Source organism: Lepisma saccharinum, chromosome 3, assembly GCF_977018435.1.
Source record: "Lepisma saccharinum chromosome 3, izLepSacc3.1, whole genome shotgun sequence".
In the NCBI taxonomy this organism is placed as follows: Eukaryota; Metazoa; Arthropoda; class Insecta; order Zygentoma; family Lepismatidae; genus Lepisma; species Lepisma saccharinum.
Genome location: NC_139231.1, coordinates 54,558,346 through 54,576,967, shown reverse-complemented (window position 1 = coordinate 54,576,967; position 18,622 = coordinate 54,558,346). Strand labels below are relative to the sequence as shown.

At 36.6% G+C, this 18,622-nt stretch overlaps 1 protein-coding gene across 3 annotated transcripts in view; it reads right to left on the bottom strand.

The window, feature by feature from the left end:
* The window catches only part of Pli (E3 ubiquitin-protein ligase pellino), a 147,658-nt gene that overhangs the window by 18,981 nt on the left and 110,055 nt on the right, over positions 1-18,622 (bottom strand). For all 3 annotated transcript variants that reach the window (XM_083118569.1, XM_083118568.1, XM_083118570.1), the window contains exon 8: positions 1,582-1,800. In XM_083118569.1, coding sequence (XP_082974695.1) covers positions 1,582-1,800 — 219 coding nt within the window. The remainder of the gene's footprint in view (positions 1-1,581; positions 1,801-18,622) is intronic.

Below are 18,622 nucleotides of genomic sequence, written 5' to 3'. Positions count from 1 at the left end.
TTACATTGAATTTTAAAGATAGTGGCCAACTCCACTTGTGAAAAAGAAAACTCCACAGTGAGCCTATATTACCATTTTCATTATTTATTAAATTTATTCCAGTGTTCTTTCGCAATGAACAAAGCTTCCCAGACATTCAAATCTAGGTTTCCAGGCAATTCAAAATCATCATCCCTTTTACAGAGATTCTTGATGTTTTCAGTTACATTGAATTTTAAAGATAGTGGCCAACTCCACTTGTGAAAAAGAAAACTCCACAGTGAGCCTATATTACCATTTTCATTATTTATTAAATTTATTCCAGTGTTCTTTCGCAATGAACGAAGCTTCCCAGACATTCAAATCTAGGTTTCCAGTCATTCTTTTCAAAACCATCTCTCTTTAATCATATGCTTCTCCTCAATGACGTGAGCTGACAAACCCGTTTGTGCATTTAAATTTATAATGTCCAAATCATGTTCGTGCCATCTTCTTGATGTTTGTCCTACATAATCTTTTGAACACGAACAACTTATATTATATATTCATTGCATAACTGATTCTTTTTTAAAGACTTTAACCATCGTTATAATTGTATCTTTAATCAAACTAAAAATAAATGTCTGATGAAGAGAGTGTGTGTTCTCCTGAAATGTCACAATAAAAAACTGGATTTTTATGCTTGTAACAAACTTAGACTGCAAGAGAAACAATCTGTGACGTCTTTCATTGCAATTTTGGAGTGCATTGGTCAGAAATGTAACAGAATGTGTTAGGATGAGATACACAGTTAAGGGGTTCTTTCGGTTGATGTAGTTTATCAAAGCACAGTCAACTGTGTCATTGCAAAAATCAAACGCTGTAAACAGCATGTTTATTACAACATGTAGTAATATCCTTTATTGTAGCAAACAGTGTTACAATAAACCTCACATACCAACACAAGGGACAACTGAAGGTATGCATGATGAATTGGCATGTAAACAGTTTGCAGTGTTGGCCGATTACAAGAAAAGCAGAATTCAGTGGTGTATAAATTAGCCATAGTATACCATATATGATGTCACGTGTATCTCGAAAATGGTACGTGATGAGTGGCAATCCGAAATCAGTTAAGACCACATACTCGCTAACCGGATACAACATGGCTGTTCCCTAGAGTAATCAATACTCTATCAGGATGGGTCGATATAGGCATATCAGTCCACGAGTTTACAGGAAAACCTTATTAATGCGATGGTGTCTACAATTTCATAAAAACAAAATTCCCTAATTGGTCCAGACCTTCTATGGCAGGTACAAAAAATTTCCAGACATAACTGTTATGGCAATTAGTATACATAAACATTTCTGAAAGAAAATCACAATATTTTAGCTACACGCTCACACTTAGTATCTCGCTTAATTCAATTTTGGAATGTAATGGTAACAAGAAGAAGGGAAACTTAACAGTAATTGATTATTGGACAGGGTGAGGGGAAAAGTAAGCTGTGATGTACGTGATGATTGTCACACACAAATAGCAGGCATTTGCTATAGGTTAATGTACTTGTAACAATACAAAACAGAATCATCATATCCAAGAATAAAAAGGGTTTCTACCTTGAAACACATTGGACAACGTCGGTCCCCCGAGTCCTTATCTTGCCCCCAGTCGTGCAATCCCTGAACATGGCCACATATGAGGTATACGTATGGCTGCTGCTTCTCATTATTACTGAGGCTTGTTTTATGGGGTATGACGAGCGTGTTAAGACCCACAGGACACTGTGGCCTTCCAGCATTTAGTTCATCCACTAGTCTCTCCAGATGGTGCTTTGTCTGTACAAGAAGGGGAAAAGAGCAATTCAGTACAGTACTCCAATCGCAACTAGAGAATCAAAACAGACATTGAATATTAGATCAAACAACTATAAAAGACATGGAAATATGAATTAACACCCCACACTTCCGAATGCATTCATCCCGTTTTTCACACATGGAATTCCCTTTTACGAAATATGTCTCCTTGCACGCAAATAGTTTCAATTTCATGTGATATAACCAGTAAACCGCACTATAATTGAAAACTGCTTACAAGTTATATTAATGCAATACTTAATGTTTTTACTATTTTTTTTACTATCGTAAAGGCATAACTTTATAGGAAACAATATTTATCAAAAGAGCAAAGAAATACATAAACTATCACTCTCCTTACATAAAAAAAATAGTTATTCTTCATCCAATAATTAAATCGGATATCCTCATTTTTCACGAAGTACAAACAAATACAGTTGTGAGAAAATTGTCATCATCAAGGAATCATTAAAATACACTCTAAACATTCATACAATTTATATTCCTTTTTGACAGCCAAGCCAGGTGGCAGAAAAAAACGAGAGCCAATACCCAGTGCAATATTGGTTTTCAGGTTAGAGTGTAATTTGAAGGAAATTCAGTGTGTTTTACGATAACTCCCTGACAATGATAATTTACAGCAGACTACTGTACAAGGATATCAATGCAGAACAAGGAAGTAAATACAGCAGGACTCCAAATTTACATTTTTCAGAGGACTAAAATGAAAGAGTTCAAATGCAGGAAAATAAAAAATCTGAGAACATGTCAAATCTGGAAACATAAAAATCAGAGTACCAATGTATTTGGTTCCTCAATCCACACTCTCGCAAACCGAACGTGGTCAATACCAGTAATAAAGTATAAGCTGAAGTCTATCTACAATACAATGGCAAACATAAATTATGCAACAAAACAGACCATTTTTAAAAATATATTCTGCTAAATGTCACAAATAAATCAATGAATATTTCATGAACAAAAATTTATCGTGTAAAGTTGTGTTTTCCAGGAACCCATCACTGACTCCAGAAATACAATACTAGAAAACTGTTATGATCATTATGGAGGGAGGGACAAAAAAGAGTAAGTGGTAAAAGTACATGGGAGTTCTAATGAATGATCCAGTCAGCGGCAGTTACTGTTGTGTATCGGAGAAGGTTAATGTCATACTATCCTTTAGACATTTTTTGCTAATTATGTATTGTTCACTTTGAAGTGACTTGAGTTGCACCAAACTTAGTCTTATACTGCCTTTGTGTTGTGAGAAATCAACCAGGATTCCAATACACGAGAACCATAATCAAAAATGTTTCTACAGAAAAAAAAAAAATGTGATGCCTTTTTCTCCAAAGTTTGATTATTTTTACTAAACTTTTCTACCTCTTGGGTTAATAATAACAATGAGGATGAATAATGGGATAGACACAATAATACACCAATGCCTTAAAAAAAATCAAACTAATAACAACTGAAAAGAAAGTGCTGACCATTTCACAAAGACAAATTTCCCAATGTAATGTTCCCTTTCTGATTTCAAACAGAATTTCTACATTTTATTCTGAAGAATCATCAAGTATATTGATTATATAATGCTCTACACTGAAATGAGAGCCATGTACAATGTTGAAACATTCAGACACACAAAATATGACAATGTCTTTTAAGATATTTTCTTGAGAACAATATTCACAATAATGACTACATTGTGATTTTAGAGACTGAATTTTTTTACATATCCTCAATGTTTTTGACACATTACTTGCATTTTTTCTTCAACAGGAAAAATTATATACAGAAAAATTGGACAATCAAAATATTATTGTACATGTTAGTGTGTTCTTTTTACTATTTAAAAAAAAGTTTTAGCTCATTCCAATAATTAGTATTAATGAATATCTAACATTTCATTGAAAGTTACTGAATACTTTATGTATCTCTGGTGGAAATAACAGTCAGGTAAATATAGAAAACCCCAAAACTTGTCTTTCAAGTGTCGTGCCATGTATCTCTATGTAACAAAAATGGTACAAAAAACCATTAGTGCAGGATTTCCTGTAGTCCGGAAGGTCATTTTTGGTCCAATCTTAGAAACTTTAAATGATGCACCAGAGTCAACCTCCAAGTTACAAAACTATTTGATTTTCATGCACACTTTCTCTCCCTCAAAACATTCAGAAAATTAAATAATTCAGCCACTGATGAAACAAAAGATGTAACTAATTTGATTTTTAAGGTGAATGTAGCTGTACAGACTACTTGCAAAAATTTAAAAGTATACAGTGGAAGCTCAATTGTACGTTTTTCAGGAGACCAAGCTGATAAAAACAAAATGTGGGAAAATGTAAAAGTCAATGAAAATTTTATAACATTTTGGTATATTTGGAAATTTGGTATAATGCAGGAAAATGTAAAATCTGAGTCTGAAATCCTTTTAGTCATAATAAGGTCTGTCATGGATAACCAGGAGTGACGTAAGACGGGAACGTAAAATAGGGGTTCCACTGTACTTTGATACAAACATTTATTTAATTTATAACTGATACTTGAGTAACTTTGAATTTGAACAAAATTAAATTACAAGCACAAAGCACATGTATATGGGCAAGACCACCACTTCCATTAACTGCTTGTCTTGCAAATTAATTTCTAAAATTTAGTCCCAAATTTTGGAATTTTTAAAATCAATTTCTTTTGTTCTATATTGTATGCTTTACTGAGAATACATATTTTACCTGAAATGTATCTAAGAAGATAAAATACCTATGTATATAAAACTTATGTTTTATTATCCCGAGTTAACTCTGGCTACACACACATGCATGAAAAATGTTAATTTTCATGAACATAATGTAAAAACTTATTTCTACAAAAAGTTTATAATATACTGCCCCTAAATATTGTATATATGAAATGAAAGTTTAACAATTCAGTTCACTCACTTATAAACATTTTGTATATGAATATACATACGTATATGTAATAAACAAATTTTATTATCCTGGGTATACTAAAGTTCGGTGGTGGAAACATAATATCTTGTCTTCAAATGTTGTATACTGTATAGGTTTTTAAAACCCTACGAATAGCAGTTCTGATTCTGAAATTATTAGATAGGCACAGAATGGTGAATTCTGAAGCATGGAGCTACACATAAAGGGACTTTGCAATCTTGGCAGTAGTAACGTGATTCACTGTCAATCTTCTTGCCTTTGGTATCTCTCACTCTGCTACACATTCCAAGCATCAAGCTGAGTAAAGTGCTGCTGCTAAGTGGACATTTACTATACTTCGCGGCACAGATCCTCTCACGAGTTTGTATAGGATAAAAAAAATTTAAAGGGAAAAAGTAGTTTGGCCCGATTATAATCGGGATAATATAAAAAGTGCACCTAGTACCTACCCAAGTTTACTCAGGATAATAAGGCAAGCAGTTAAGCAGAAGACCACATAAGTTTAAGAAAAAGTATGTTGTTGGTTGACCACAGTGTCAAAGAACAGGTTTTTAAATATGTTCAATTAACAGTCTAAAACACCGACCATCAATTATTCTGATTAAATCTTTATTACAAGCAACTAAGATTGTGCAAAACCATGAAATGTATATTTTAGTTTAAAAATAAATACTCTGGACAAAATGTGCAATTTTCCACATAATGAAAATTTCAATGTTATAAACTGCTCACCATTAAAAATGCAACACCCAGAAGGAGTAATCGGAATCCGACGAAATGTGCACAGTGTGTAGAGGAGAGGTGCAGAGGGAAATGATTAGGTGTTCAAGGCCGTCATGCATCATGTGCGCCTGCCATGCCATCTGGTAAGTGGTACCTGTAGCAGGTCAGATAGGTGCAGAAGAGCAGTGAAAGTGCATGGTCGTGAGTGTAGTGTGTTAAAATCGGTCAGCAATGCTACGTCGTCGAATACGGCAGCGATTCCAGCAGGTTTCCAAGTTCGATCGCAGCTGAATTGTTGCATACCGTGAATGCAGATTATCCTACCGTGAGATCGGTGCCCGTGTAGGACGGAATGCATCCACAGTGATCCGTGTATGGAACCAGTGGGTCCAGGAAGGCACTGTAGAGCGACATAGAGGTTCACAACGTCCGCGTCGGACGACTGAACAAGAGGACAGACGTCTGATACGCATGGCCCTTACAGACAGAACGGCCACGTCAATGAGGATTGCACATGAAGTACGGGATGTTTTACAACATCCAGTGTCCCCACGAACTGTGCTTCGTCGTTTCGCGCACCGGGGAATTTTTTCCCAGCGCCCACTGTTGCGGATTCCTCTGACGCTAGAGCATAGGCGTTTGCGTCTGAGATGGTGCCAAGACCGTCGTGCATGGATGGCGGAGTAGAATGCTGTAGTGTTCTCTGATGAATCCTGCTTCTGTATACAACATCATGATGGACGTACACGCGTGTGGCGGCACCGTGGCACTAGGCTTCATGATGCCTGCATCATGCATCATCACACAGGGCCTTCATTGGGTATCATGGTATGGGGTGCCATCGCCATAGGTGTTCATTCGTGTCTCGTACGCATTCAAGGGACACTGAACAGCCAACGGTACATCACACAGGTTCTCACCGCTGTTGCTGTCCCATTAATCCATGCACTGCATAATGCCACTTTTCAACAGGATAACTCACGCCCCCATGTTGCAAGGAATGTCCTCGCATTTATGGAAGCTAACCACATTCCCCTGCTTCCTTGGCCAGCACGTTCGCCAGATATGTCGCCAATTGAACATGTCTGGTCCATGGTGGGTCACCGGCTGGCCCAACTCAGGTTTCCAGCACGTAATGTTGAAGACCTCTGGCACCGTGTGGAAGCTGCTTGGGACGCCATACCGCAAGCAGACGTCGATAGACTCATTCTGTCCATGCCTCGCCATGTTGCAGCAGTTATAGTCACACCACCGAGCTCTAACTGTAATCATTTTCTTATCTTATTATGAACTACATATTTGCCAAGTTTCGTGTTTCTTTCTCATTTCCTTCTGGGTGTTGCAATTTTAATGGCGAGCAGTGTATGTACAACCTTGAACTAGAGACCATGCACAACCTACACAGAGATAAAGAAGCGTTTAGATTTTTTAAATCCACAAATATGAATTTTACCAGTGATTTTGATTTTGTTTAAAAAAAAAGGCCTCAAAATCAACTGACACTGTGCAATATGTAATTACTGGAGCTGAGCAGATACAAGTATACTGAATTGGCCAGTCATCTTTACCCTAATAATTATTGTATATTATTCAAAATTTACTGTTCTTACTGAAGACTAATAGATTAACAAATAAAAATTGAAAAGAGAAACAAAATAAAAACAAAAATTTATGTTGCAACAAAGAATGTATGTGAACATTTTATAACTTTTATCACATTAAAAACACCCAGATAAAATAAATAAAAAAAAATATTGCTATCAGAAGACATTACGTGATCAAAACACAAACAACAAAGCATTATCACACATCTCAAGTAGGTACATTTTACAATAACATTATAAAAACTTCACTGATCCAGCTGCTGCCTCCATTGTCGATTTACGTGTCTTCCATTTTGAATCTAAGCTGAAAAGGAAGAAACATTAAGGATAGATTTTTTTTTAAGTGAATTTACCTTAAACTAAATTCAGCAAAGCAAATTACATTTATTTTCAGTTAACCAGTTAGTAAACTCTTTCCAACTGAGAAGCAACAACTTCCAAGATGTGAAAATAGGAATATCAATAATGGAGAAAACAAGATTCACCAACCTACATGTTTGAAGTAAGAGAGGTATACATTATTTCTTCACTTTGTTCATTTTTAACACATTTAACAAAAAGCAATGTATGTACATTTATCTTTATACTTTAAATTTGACAAAGATTTCTTCTATGCTAAAATTTTCATTGAGAACATACTTTCCCTGTGATTTTAAATTTGGATATTACTGTCATGAACTACTGTAAACAAGATACATTCTTACGAATAAATGGAAACTGAAACTTACCCAAAATAATAAATCCCAGTATTTAACACGATAGACTTCTTGCATCATTGTTCCTGGTCATTTTCCTCTAATGCACTCTGGCAACTTCTGTATAAATTTCACATACCCATTTGGTCCTCAGAATACAATAAATTGCCATGAACAAAATGTTTGTGCTCTGTTGACTATTTTGAACCAACTGATATTTTTAATACAAAATAGTATGTGTTGTGTTTTTAACAGAAAAAGAAATGTAATTGAAAAACTTAAAAGATGTGCATCTGCCCTGCATCTGTAAGATAAGATTCTCTAGTTAGAAGCTGAAGAACCATATACAGAATATTTCAGAAGTCGTGCAACCCTAACTTTGATCGAACATGACATTTACATGGAGATATTCACATTCAGTTTTATGGCATATTTTTAAATGCATTTGGTTACTAGTTCCCTCCATACAGGAAATTCTAGAACCTAATTAATGACAACTGTTACTTTTGGGGGAGTAAAAGCTTATAGAATAAGAAATTATCATAGGATCATAACTCTCATTGTTGATTGGCAACATGCTAATTTGTGATATATAGAGGTTTCATGCAATATTTGATGGGTTTGGAAATAAGTCATTCCATATCAAACCATCCAAGAGGGGTTGCACGACTATTTTAGAAAAGTAGTGTTTCTTTCAACATTGTGGGTTGCAGTTTTTGCTCATGTAAACTTACTACCGTATTTACTCATGTATAAAGTGCACTCTTTTCCAAAATTTTTGCACCCAAAAGCTGTGGTGCGTATTATGCTCGGAACAATTTTTTCATATTTGCGAAAGTCTATGATGTTATATATCGTTGTAAAGCTTGAATTCTGTAGTTTCTGAATATGGCAACAGTATTCCAATCAAAATGGGAATAGTAATGTGCAATGCAGTTGAAAAAAAGTCATCACAAAATGAAGGAACGTTCAGATTTTTGTGGTACTTTGGATGAAAGAAAAGATAAGGAGAAAGAAAATAATAATTAAAATGTATTACTGGCCAAATAATATAACATATATGGAGTGTGTCTAAATGCCTTAATGAAAGAAATCTTGTTCTGCTAACTGCTAGTTTGAGGGTCCTGAATGGGCCTCTTATAAATGTTACATGAGGCATGGAAAAAGTATACATTTTAAAGGTATTTTTAGAAAAAGTGAAGAGAAAATAAGCAAAACCACTCATAAATGTCTAAAGGCCATTTTCCACGGTTTTTCACTTTGTAATGTAATGTTCTACAACACAAGAAAAGCAGTGCTGTTCTGGCAGAATTCGAGCATGCACCTCCAATCACATGGGATGTGTATCAGTGGTATTTGTTGGGTGAGAAATAACTTCCTGAGTACTGCAAATCCATAACGTAATTTTGATCTCCCTTTCTATTATACAGGGTAAGTCAAAATGATGGACCCGATTTCAGACATTTATTCTGTGAAATATAATAAATAAATGTTATTGTGAAACATGTGCTAAGAAAGGTAAACTGTCAAAGTTTTTTAAACAAATCACAAGTGTTCTATGTGAGCACATCGCTCAACATGGCATACATCAAGCCGATAGTCATCTCCTGCCAAACCTTGTGTAGCATGTTGTGGTCAATATCAGCAATAGCTGCTGTGATGCGGACACGCAGCTCATCAAATGTTGTTGGAAGTGGTGGTACGTAAACATGATCCTTGACAGGGGCACCATCCAATTGGAGAATGAAATCTGCGCTATCCTCTGCAAGCTGTGGAAGGATCCATAGTTGCAGCATATCAAGGAAAACAAGTCCTGTCACAGTACGTTCATGGAAGAAAAAGGGTCCTGAATCTTTTCATGGGAAATGGCACAAAAGGCATTCACTTTGGGAGGATCGCGTTCATGTTCCACAAATTCATGGGGGTTAGCAGTTCCCCAAATCCTTACGTTGTGTCTATTCACTTTCCCTGAAAGGTGAAAAGTTGCTTCATCACTGTAAATTAACTTCTCAGAGAACCCATCCATTTCCATTAATGCGAGGAAATCAGCACAGAAGGACGTGCGCAAAGCATAATCAGTGTCTTTTAAGGCTTGAACTAGTTGCAAGCGGTAGGGTTTCATTTGAAAATATTTCCACAGAACCCGCCAGACAGTTTTCTGTGGAAGTTGAAGTTCTCTCGCTGCCCGGTAGGTGGACTTCTGTGGACATGTGTTCACTTGTTCCACTGTCTCTTCCCCAGTCGATGGATGGCCAGTCAATTTTCGTTTACAGATGCAGCCCGAATCTCTGAAATGTTCATACCACTTACGAATGACCTTCCCCGTACGTGGTTCTCTCCGATATTTGGTACGGAAATGTCGTTGCACACTAATCACAGAATTGTTCACATGATAATCAAGCACACAGAAAGATCTCTGTTCTCCAGTCAACGCCATTTTCCTGCTCGCTGCTGACTCCTAGTGGTAGAAAATGGAAACACTGCATGGAAACTAAACTTTGAAAGTTAACCTTTCGAAGCACATGTCTCACAATAACATATGTTTATTAGATTTCCCAGAATACATTTCTGTAATCGGGTTCATCATTTTGACTTACCCTGTAGAATAAATAAGGTGGTTAAAGAGTGGAAGCTTTGGGATGCTGAACACAGTGGAGGGAGACAGGGAAGGTGGCTTGGGTTGGTGACTTACTGTTTACACAAGAGGATATTCTCCTCTCGGTCCCCATAGCGACAGGTGACTGACTCATTGATTAGCATAGCAACAGCATTATGACCTACAACTAAGAAAGCCATTCTTGAACCTGGATTATACTGCGCTACAGTGCCTTGAATAACATAGTGTGGAAAACGGCACAGTTCTGCACACTCTGGCTGGTTCCACTCGAAAATGATCCGCTGGAGGCGCTGGTGTTGAACCCGGTGCTTGGTATTCGTCTGCTTATAATGGAAGTAAATGGAGTTTTCACTGCAACGTCTGATTCTTTTACATGAAGCATTTCTATGAATGTGATAATTGCTATGATATTTGGTACAGTGGTCGCAAAGATATTAACGAACATTCTAGACAGTCGACCACGTCCTGTTATCGTCATACTTTTGTTAATAATACGGGAGTAAAAATATGCGTGGAATGCTCTTGGCAACTAAATTTTTTTGTATGAATTAGGTTCATTATTATTATTGTCATCATCATTTCTTTTAAAGATATACACACTGAAGCATTTGTATTTTGGATATTTACTGTCTCTTTTCTTCCGCTTTAAACTAATAGCGGCGATGATGATAATGATGATTGCATGAAACGACAAGGGGAACCCCACAAAACTTTCTTAGTGCCATCGACATGAGTGTAAGGAAACTTTCAAACCAATGGGACAAGCGACACGGGATGTTCACACTGTCACACTAGTGACATACACTTCCAGACTGTAAAATAGCATTCATTGCACATGAGGGTCCAAACAGCAAACGACACATTCATATGGCGTATTCGCGTGCTACTTGTTACTTCGGTCGGAAAGCTTCTTAAAGGAAGGGCGCTCAGACTGAAGCGATGCACTACAGGGGGAGTTCCCAACTTAGTGACAAGCAACATGGTGCCTTCAGTCTATTGGCAAGCGTTCGCTGCTAATTGTGCGAACAACAGGTAGGCGACACGAAAAACCGCACATTACAACAACAGATCTAGGCGACACGATAAGTCACACGTGTCGCTTTGTCGCTTGTGCGTCGCTCAAACTGGGCAATTTCCTCAATAGCTTGCAACATGTTGCCATGGTTTGTTGTTTGCGCATATGCGATGCAATGAGTGTCTTGCTTTAGGGAGATTGCGCACCAAAGCGACAAGAAGCACGCGACACTTATCGCTTGAGGATTTCACCAACCGAACGCTGGCTTGTGCTTCCCGTCATGCCGCTACGATGTGAAATGTTGCTCTTGATTGACTCGTTTCCAAGCAACATGTGTCGCTTCGGTGTGAAAGTTGCCTTGGACCGAAGGACCCGTGTTGCTTTGGTGTGAAATCCTCGTATTGTTTGTCACGTGTCGCTTTGGTGTAAAATCTCCTTGAGGAAACGGTGCCGTCAGAGCATGTGTCCCTACGGTACGAAAGGCTGCATTGATTACAGACTGCTCGCTTCCAAGCGACACTTGTGGTTTGTCGCCTCGGTATGAAATATCTCTCAGGATACTATTTATATTCTAATAACATAGAAAAATAAAACTAGTACACAATCTAACACCTGACGTTTGGAATCACTTTGCGATGCTTCTTCTTGTGTTACGCATGCTATTTATTTATTAATTTTATTTTACTTTTCTTTCCAAATTAATGCCATTTCGTGACTGCAAATCACTCCACAAATATAACTGTTTCCATCAATTCATGTACCGCCTTTCAAGACAAAACAAATCTACATAATATATTCCAAAAACTAACAAAGCCGCATTACTTTCATAAGAAAATTAGCACCGACATTGATCACACTGCCATCTATGTTTCTCATCCGTCTGGGGAACCAGTTTCTTGGGTCGTTTTCCACACTACGTTATTCAAGGCACTTTAACTGCGCATTATACAAGAGATAAAATTTTTTGTCGCTTTTCCCCATCAAAAAACAGGATGCGTATTATACACGCGTAAATACGGTATCTCAGAAACTATTAAGAGCTGGAGACCTGAAATAAATTAATGTGGGAGCTAAAGAAGTGTACTTTCCAAGCTATTTGAGTAAGTCTTGATCAAAATTGCTTCTTTCTTTTTAAAATTTAAATAGTAATTTGGGTAACAATTGTTAAAAAAACTTGAGTTTCTAAGGAATTCTTTTTTGTAAGGAATTCTTTTTAATGAAGGGATTTAATCAAAGGCATGCTTTTTTTTTTTACATTCAGGCCTGTGTACAGGGTTATGTGCAAACAAGAAGTATTGCTTAAAAGTACAGCCCATAGAGTCATACATGGCTGTTTGTGGAATTTTGAGTTTTCAGGGTTAAATGTCTCAGATAAATGAGTTCTTACGAAAAATCTGAAATTTGACATAAAAGGAAGCACCACAGGCACCTAATTCACAGTAAAACAACTCGGCATTTAGACTGGTTTGGTCAGAATGCAGATTAAAAATGAGTAATTTTTTCCAGTGGCAAATCTGGTAAATATATGATTTTTATGTTGCATTTCGAGTTGATTATTAGAGTCCACTTCAAGCTCATTTAGGTTAATCAGGACTGGGCTCCACACTACTAGCCAATGTACCTACACCAGGCATTGAAGTTGGCGACTGAGTATTGAGTTTCCTTTCGAGTTTGGGTTTGATTTCAAGTTTGGGTTGATTTTGAGTGATTTTGAGTTTTGGTTATTTTTCGAGTTTGAGTTTGATTTCGAGTTATTGTTTTTAAGTCCACTTTATACTCAAAGGCTGGACACACAGTTTAAAGTGGCATACAAACAAGTATGTGCAAGGTATCAAACCCAGGATCCCCTGATTACAAACTTATGACACCACCCCTTTGCTATCGGGATGGCAGGGAACTCTCTGATTACAAGACGTTACACCAGTTTTATGAGTAAAAATGAATGTACTTTTCCCACTTATTATTGTCCATGGAAAGGTTTTTGTGTAATTAGATACGAGTCCAGCACAGCAGAGGATTCAGATATAGGATGTCCAACGTGTGATGTTCTTTTCCTCCCTGCTTACTTATCTTTCACATTACACATTCAAAATTAACCAATCAACCCTGGCACTTTCTCACAACTCAGTTCACATTCTTCCAGCACATCCACTTGGACACTGTTTCTTCTCTATTTGAATGAGGAAAGGCTGTTAGTCTTTCCACAATACAGAAGGAGGCAAAAATAAAATAAAGTCTTGTAATAAGTGGCCTGTCATCTACAATTGGTTGGGTGGTGACTGGAAGCTCCATAGGGTTTCTTGTAATGGTGGCCTGTCATCTACAATTGGCAGGGTGGTGTCTGGAAGTTCCAAATGGCATCTTGTAATGTTGACCTTGAAGCTCCACATGAGTTTAACTTGCATTCACACGGTTCATGAAAAATGGCCACAGACAATGACATAATGGAAGTAATCACGCTCTACACACTGAAGAACTTCTCTCGATCACTTCTTGTCTGCCCATGAGTACAATCAATATATTTCAAGTGCTTTCAGCATATCCAACTGAAAGACAAAATTGTTTTAATGAACCAAAACAAAAGTGAACACACAATTTTTAAACATTTAGGTTATACAGTGCACTCTCTTTAATTCAAACTTGGATAATTCGAACAAAACACATTCCCCTTGAAACCCCTATCTAAAAAAATGTTAAAAATGACTACTTAATTCGAATTTTGAAGGTTAAATTTGGATAATTCGAAGTCAGGTTTCCAATAGTTTAACATAAATCTTTCCAAGAAGACCAAAGTGGTTGCTACATAAGAAATTCCAACACATGACTCATCCCCCTTTTCTTCTTGAAAATGTTGTTTTTATGGTTAACAGATGTGCCGACGGCAGATAAGAGAGGGCAGTGGGAATCCCCAGAGCTCTTGTTTGTAGGAATGTGACCTTCACCCTCTCAGAAACAAGTTGAGGGGGGAGCAGATAGCCGGACAGAAGGGGTCATTTGTCTGTGTGTTTTAATGGAGTCACAATGTCGAAATGTGGTGCGTACAAAGAAAGTTGAAGTGCTTAGAGAGGTAGAAAGAGGAATGAAAAATGTACAACAATCACTTGATGCGAATATTCCAATAAGTGTACTGTTCCTGGATGGAGATATGGATAAAACATAGCAGTTGTAAGGTAAGGTGTACGTTTGCGTATTAATGCAGTTTTATGTTTAATACAGTGTGTTATTTCATTGGAGTGTTTTTTTATTATATTCTGGTTAATTCAAATCTCTTTCATAGCCTCTTGGGAGTTAGAATTAAACAGAGTCCACTGTATAATTTAATTCTAGAGTATGCTTTCATAGTATATTTCTTCCTAACCTTCCATCACATGTTTCAAAGTAGTATATAACAATTTACATGCTGGAACATTCATCCAAAATATTGATTTCTTTATTCCTATTATCACTATTTCTGTTTAATATTTTGAAGTAATAACATTTATATTTTCATTGTTATGGTTACTTTCTCAGTAATGTATATGAGAAAACTTAAAACACATAGCTACATGCTCATTTTCTTAGGGTACAATGTTTTTAGAAAATGTGTGAATGTACAATTTCTACTACTAGAAATTAGCATTATGATCAAAATGTACTATCTGGATTGGAGAGGGTTTTAATTTGTACTACAGATATAAAGCTGTGTATTTCAGTTTCAAAAAACATAATACAGTGAAACCTCAATTTTACGTTTTTCAGGGGACTAAACTAAAAAAACTTAAAATGCTGGAAAATGTGAAATTGAGAAAAATTTTGTAATATCTTGCTATGTTGGGATCATCATGATTGTACACTGCCCTCCAGAAATTAAGCAACAACAAGAAAATGTGAGGTAAAAGAGAAAACAGTTGGAGAAAAGAGAAGAACAGTGGTGGGCACGCTGAAAGAAAGCAACGAATGCGTTAGGGATCATACCCCTTATTAGTGTCAGACAACGGTCACTTTCGTTACAAATAAAATATGTACACCCTCCGGCCTTGTGTTTGATTCTATTGGATGATCACCATTTGTTGCTTAATTTATGGAGAGCAGTGTATAATGCGAAAAAATGTAAAAATCCAGATTCCACTGTAATTCCTACTAAAGGACATCCTAGTGAGGTCCTGCATTGAATGGTGAGTATGTGTGTCCATACATGTGTATGAGGAGGGAGAAGAGGGGGGGGGACAAAAATGAACTATCATCATTTCAATAAATTACAATTACAAAGTTCTCCCAAGTAACACATACCTATAACTATCATGCTCACAAAGCAGGTAGGAAATAGTAAGTAGCAAATGGTGACTTATTTCAGGTACGGTAAGTAGAGGCAGCTAAAAACCAAGCTGACCAAAAAGGTACAGTAATCTTGATTATATGTTTTCTCAGGAAACTGTGTGTAAATGAGTTATGAAGATAGGAAAATGTATAATATGAGAATGTAAAATCAAAGTTCCACTGAGCTGATAAACTACAGTTTCCCTGACAACTCTTTCTACCTTTTCTAATCAAAGCTTCTACCATGTCTCTGTAATAAAGTAAGTAGTATGAAACATTATAAAAGTTGTAAAAAACGATTTTTTCAAATGTAATTTCTCTGTAAAATAGTACCTATTTCTATATCTATTTAAGCTAATCTCCCACTAGCAGCACTAGCAGCCTGAGTGAGAACACCTGAATTAAAAATGTGTGTCCTTCTCCCCTCCTCTCTCTCTCTTGCACACACACCACTGAAGCACTGTAGGAGTAAATGTTCCTTGTTCGAATCTATTCTTGGCCTTTACATTCATGTAAAATGGAGTAAGTGCTCATTTTTGTTAATACCACCTGTTGACATGCAAACTCGTTGCAAAATAAGTAATGTTCATTTCTAATAATACGATCAGTTGACAGCCAAATTCAAAACACAGCTAGTGCATATGCTAACTTATATAAGTGGTCAGCTCAACATATTATAGCTACCACCACCAACCACAAATACTTGTTATGAACTGAAAAATCCTGTATCTTCAACTATATAAACAAATTCTCTTCCCAGATTTTAAATGAAGGATGTCGAAGTTCACTTTCACTGAAAACTGGCTATTTAAATTTCAAAGTGACACTTTACATTGAAATGGAATGCTTTGATTTTGGCAATAGTGAACGTGTGGATGGCATTTTAATCTATAGATTGGTGGAACCAACCAATTTCAAAATTCTGCAAAGTGGATATCAATCATTCCTTCTCAGAGCTCTTCATATATTTCTCACGGAAATAGAAAGGCCTTACAGCATTATTTCAATTAGAAACTGACAGTCTCTTCTATATGATAAATCTTCTATCATTATTTTGAACTATGGTGCTATATTCAAAATAATAATGGACCAGTACACTTACCTGAAGATGATCTGAAGCTGGTGAATGATTGATTTCTAAAAAGCACTTGCTTCTTGCACAGCAATATGTGGGTTCTCAAGCTGTAAATATGATCTCATCTTTTATTTTAATAAAATTTAGTAGAATTTCAATTCACTTGCAAACAAATGGTCGAATTTTAAAAATAAATAATAAAAAAATGAACTGAATAGATATCTTCGCTATCTGAAGCAGGAATAAGATTTTTGACTCTGCAGTTTTACTGTAACTTCGAAACTTTCAATTTCAAGAAGGTTAGAAAGATGCCAACTGCGTAAGTGTAGGATATTTTGCAATAGTCATGATTGCACATGCATTTTAATGTCTGTGCCCAAACTTAATTTGAACTCAAAACTTTCGGGGTGCAGATCATGAGTTCTACACTCAAGACTTGCATTAAAACACTAACTTATTTCAAGTATCATGCATTACAAAATATCAGGAACATGCATGACACAAACAATTAATTTAATGCACAATTAATAAAACATTTCAAGTAGATAAATTTAGAATGACAATGTGAAGAATGTTGTATCATCATAGCTAAAATTTATAAACTCATGAAATTGTATGCAGGGTGCCAGAACCAGGATAAGGTTAACGATAACAATTTATTTCGGTAAAGTGCACAGTTACACTGCATTTAAAGGGATCGTATGACTATTGCTCAAACATTACATTTGGTGATCATCACTACTAGAAATGTAGGATTTTTAAAAACTTCCAAAAAAAAGTACCCTTCCCATTCTCTCATGTTGGCACAACACACAACTGCAGATATCATTCACAGGTCATTCTCCAAATCCAGATTCTCACAATGGACCACCATCAGATGCTACAGCATAAGTCATCACTCCAGATAACACTTTGGATGTTTCCATGAATGCTTGGCCATCACAGGACTAATGTCTGACTTGTAAGCACCTGCACAGTCCCTCACCTTATGCTAAAAAAGGTTGCTGGTTGTACTTTGGAAATTCACGTGTGTTGGTAGCAATCAAAGTCTGGTCATTTTGACAAACTACTGGCTTTAACACTGCAAGTCAATGAGATTTCTTCAACTCTGTTTACCTAGTCAATGTACAACTGAGGAACAGTGTAGCACATGCACTTGAAGAACTGTACACTCACAACCATTCATGGTCCAATAGTTAAACGTATGAAGTACTGGAGGAGATTGCACAAATAATATTAAGTGTCAACCCCAGCTAACTCTGGCATGGTCGAGCTTTGGTCATCAAAAAAATATTCTCCAAGGCATTCTGTTTTCTACACTACAGTACAGTACAGTAGACTCATGATTAACCGAGTCCCGATTAACCGAGGCTCCGGGTTAACCGAGGGAGTGGTTGGAAAACATCGCACTACATAACGCACCCCCTGTTTGTTTATGGAGTCAAGTCACCGTCCGTGCTGCACGTGTTTGTTACATTGTCAGTGTGTCCGATTGTTACAGTGATGTTTAAGTCTGTGTAGGCCTCTTCTAAGCGGAAAAAGTAATCTTCTCATTTATGTTGTATAAATAATTACTATACAGTTTTAAGTGTTGTTTCATCATTTACGACCTATTAGCACATTATCTCTGTATTATCAGAGTTTTTCCATATCCGAAGTAATCTCGGTCCCAATTAGATCGGATAATCGCAAGTCTACTGTAATTTCATTTCCATTTGCCTTCCAATGTACACTTCGATCCATACCATCAAAGAACATCTGCTTGCCCAGATCACTAGACAGGGTGGGCCCATGGTTACCATTAAATAATCATCCCTGGCATTAC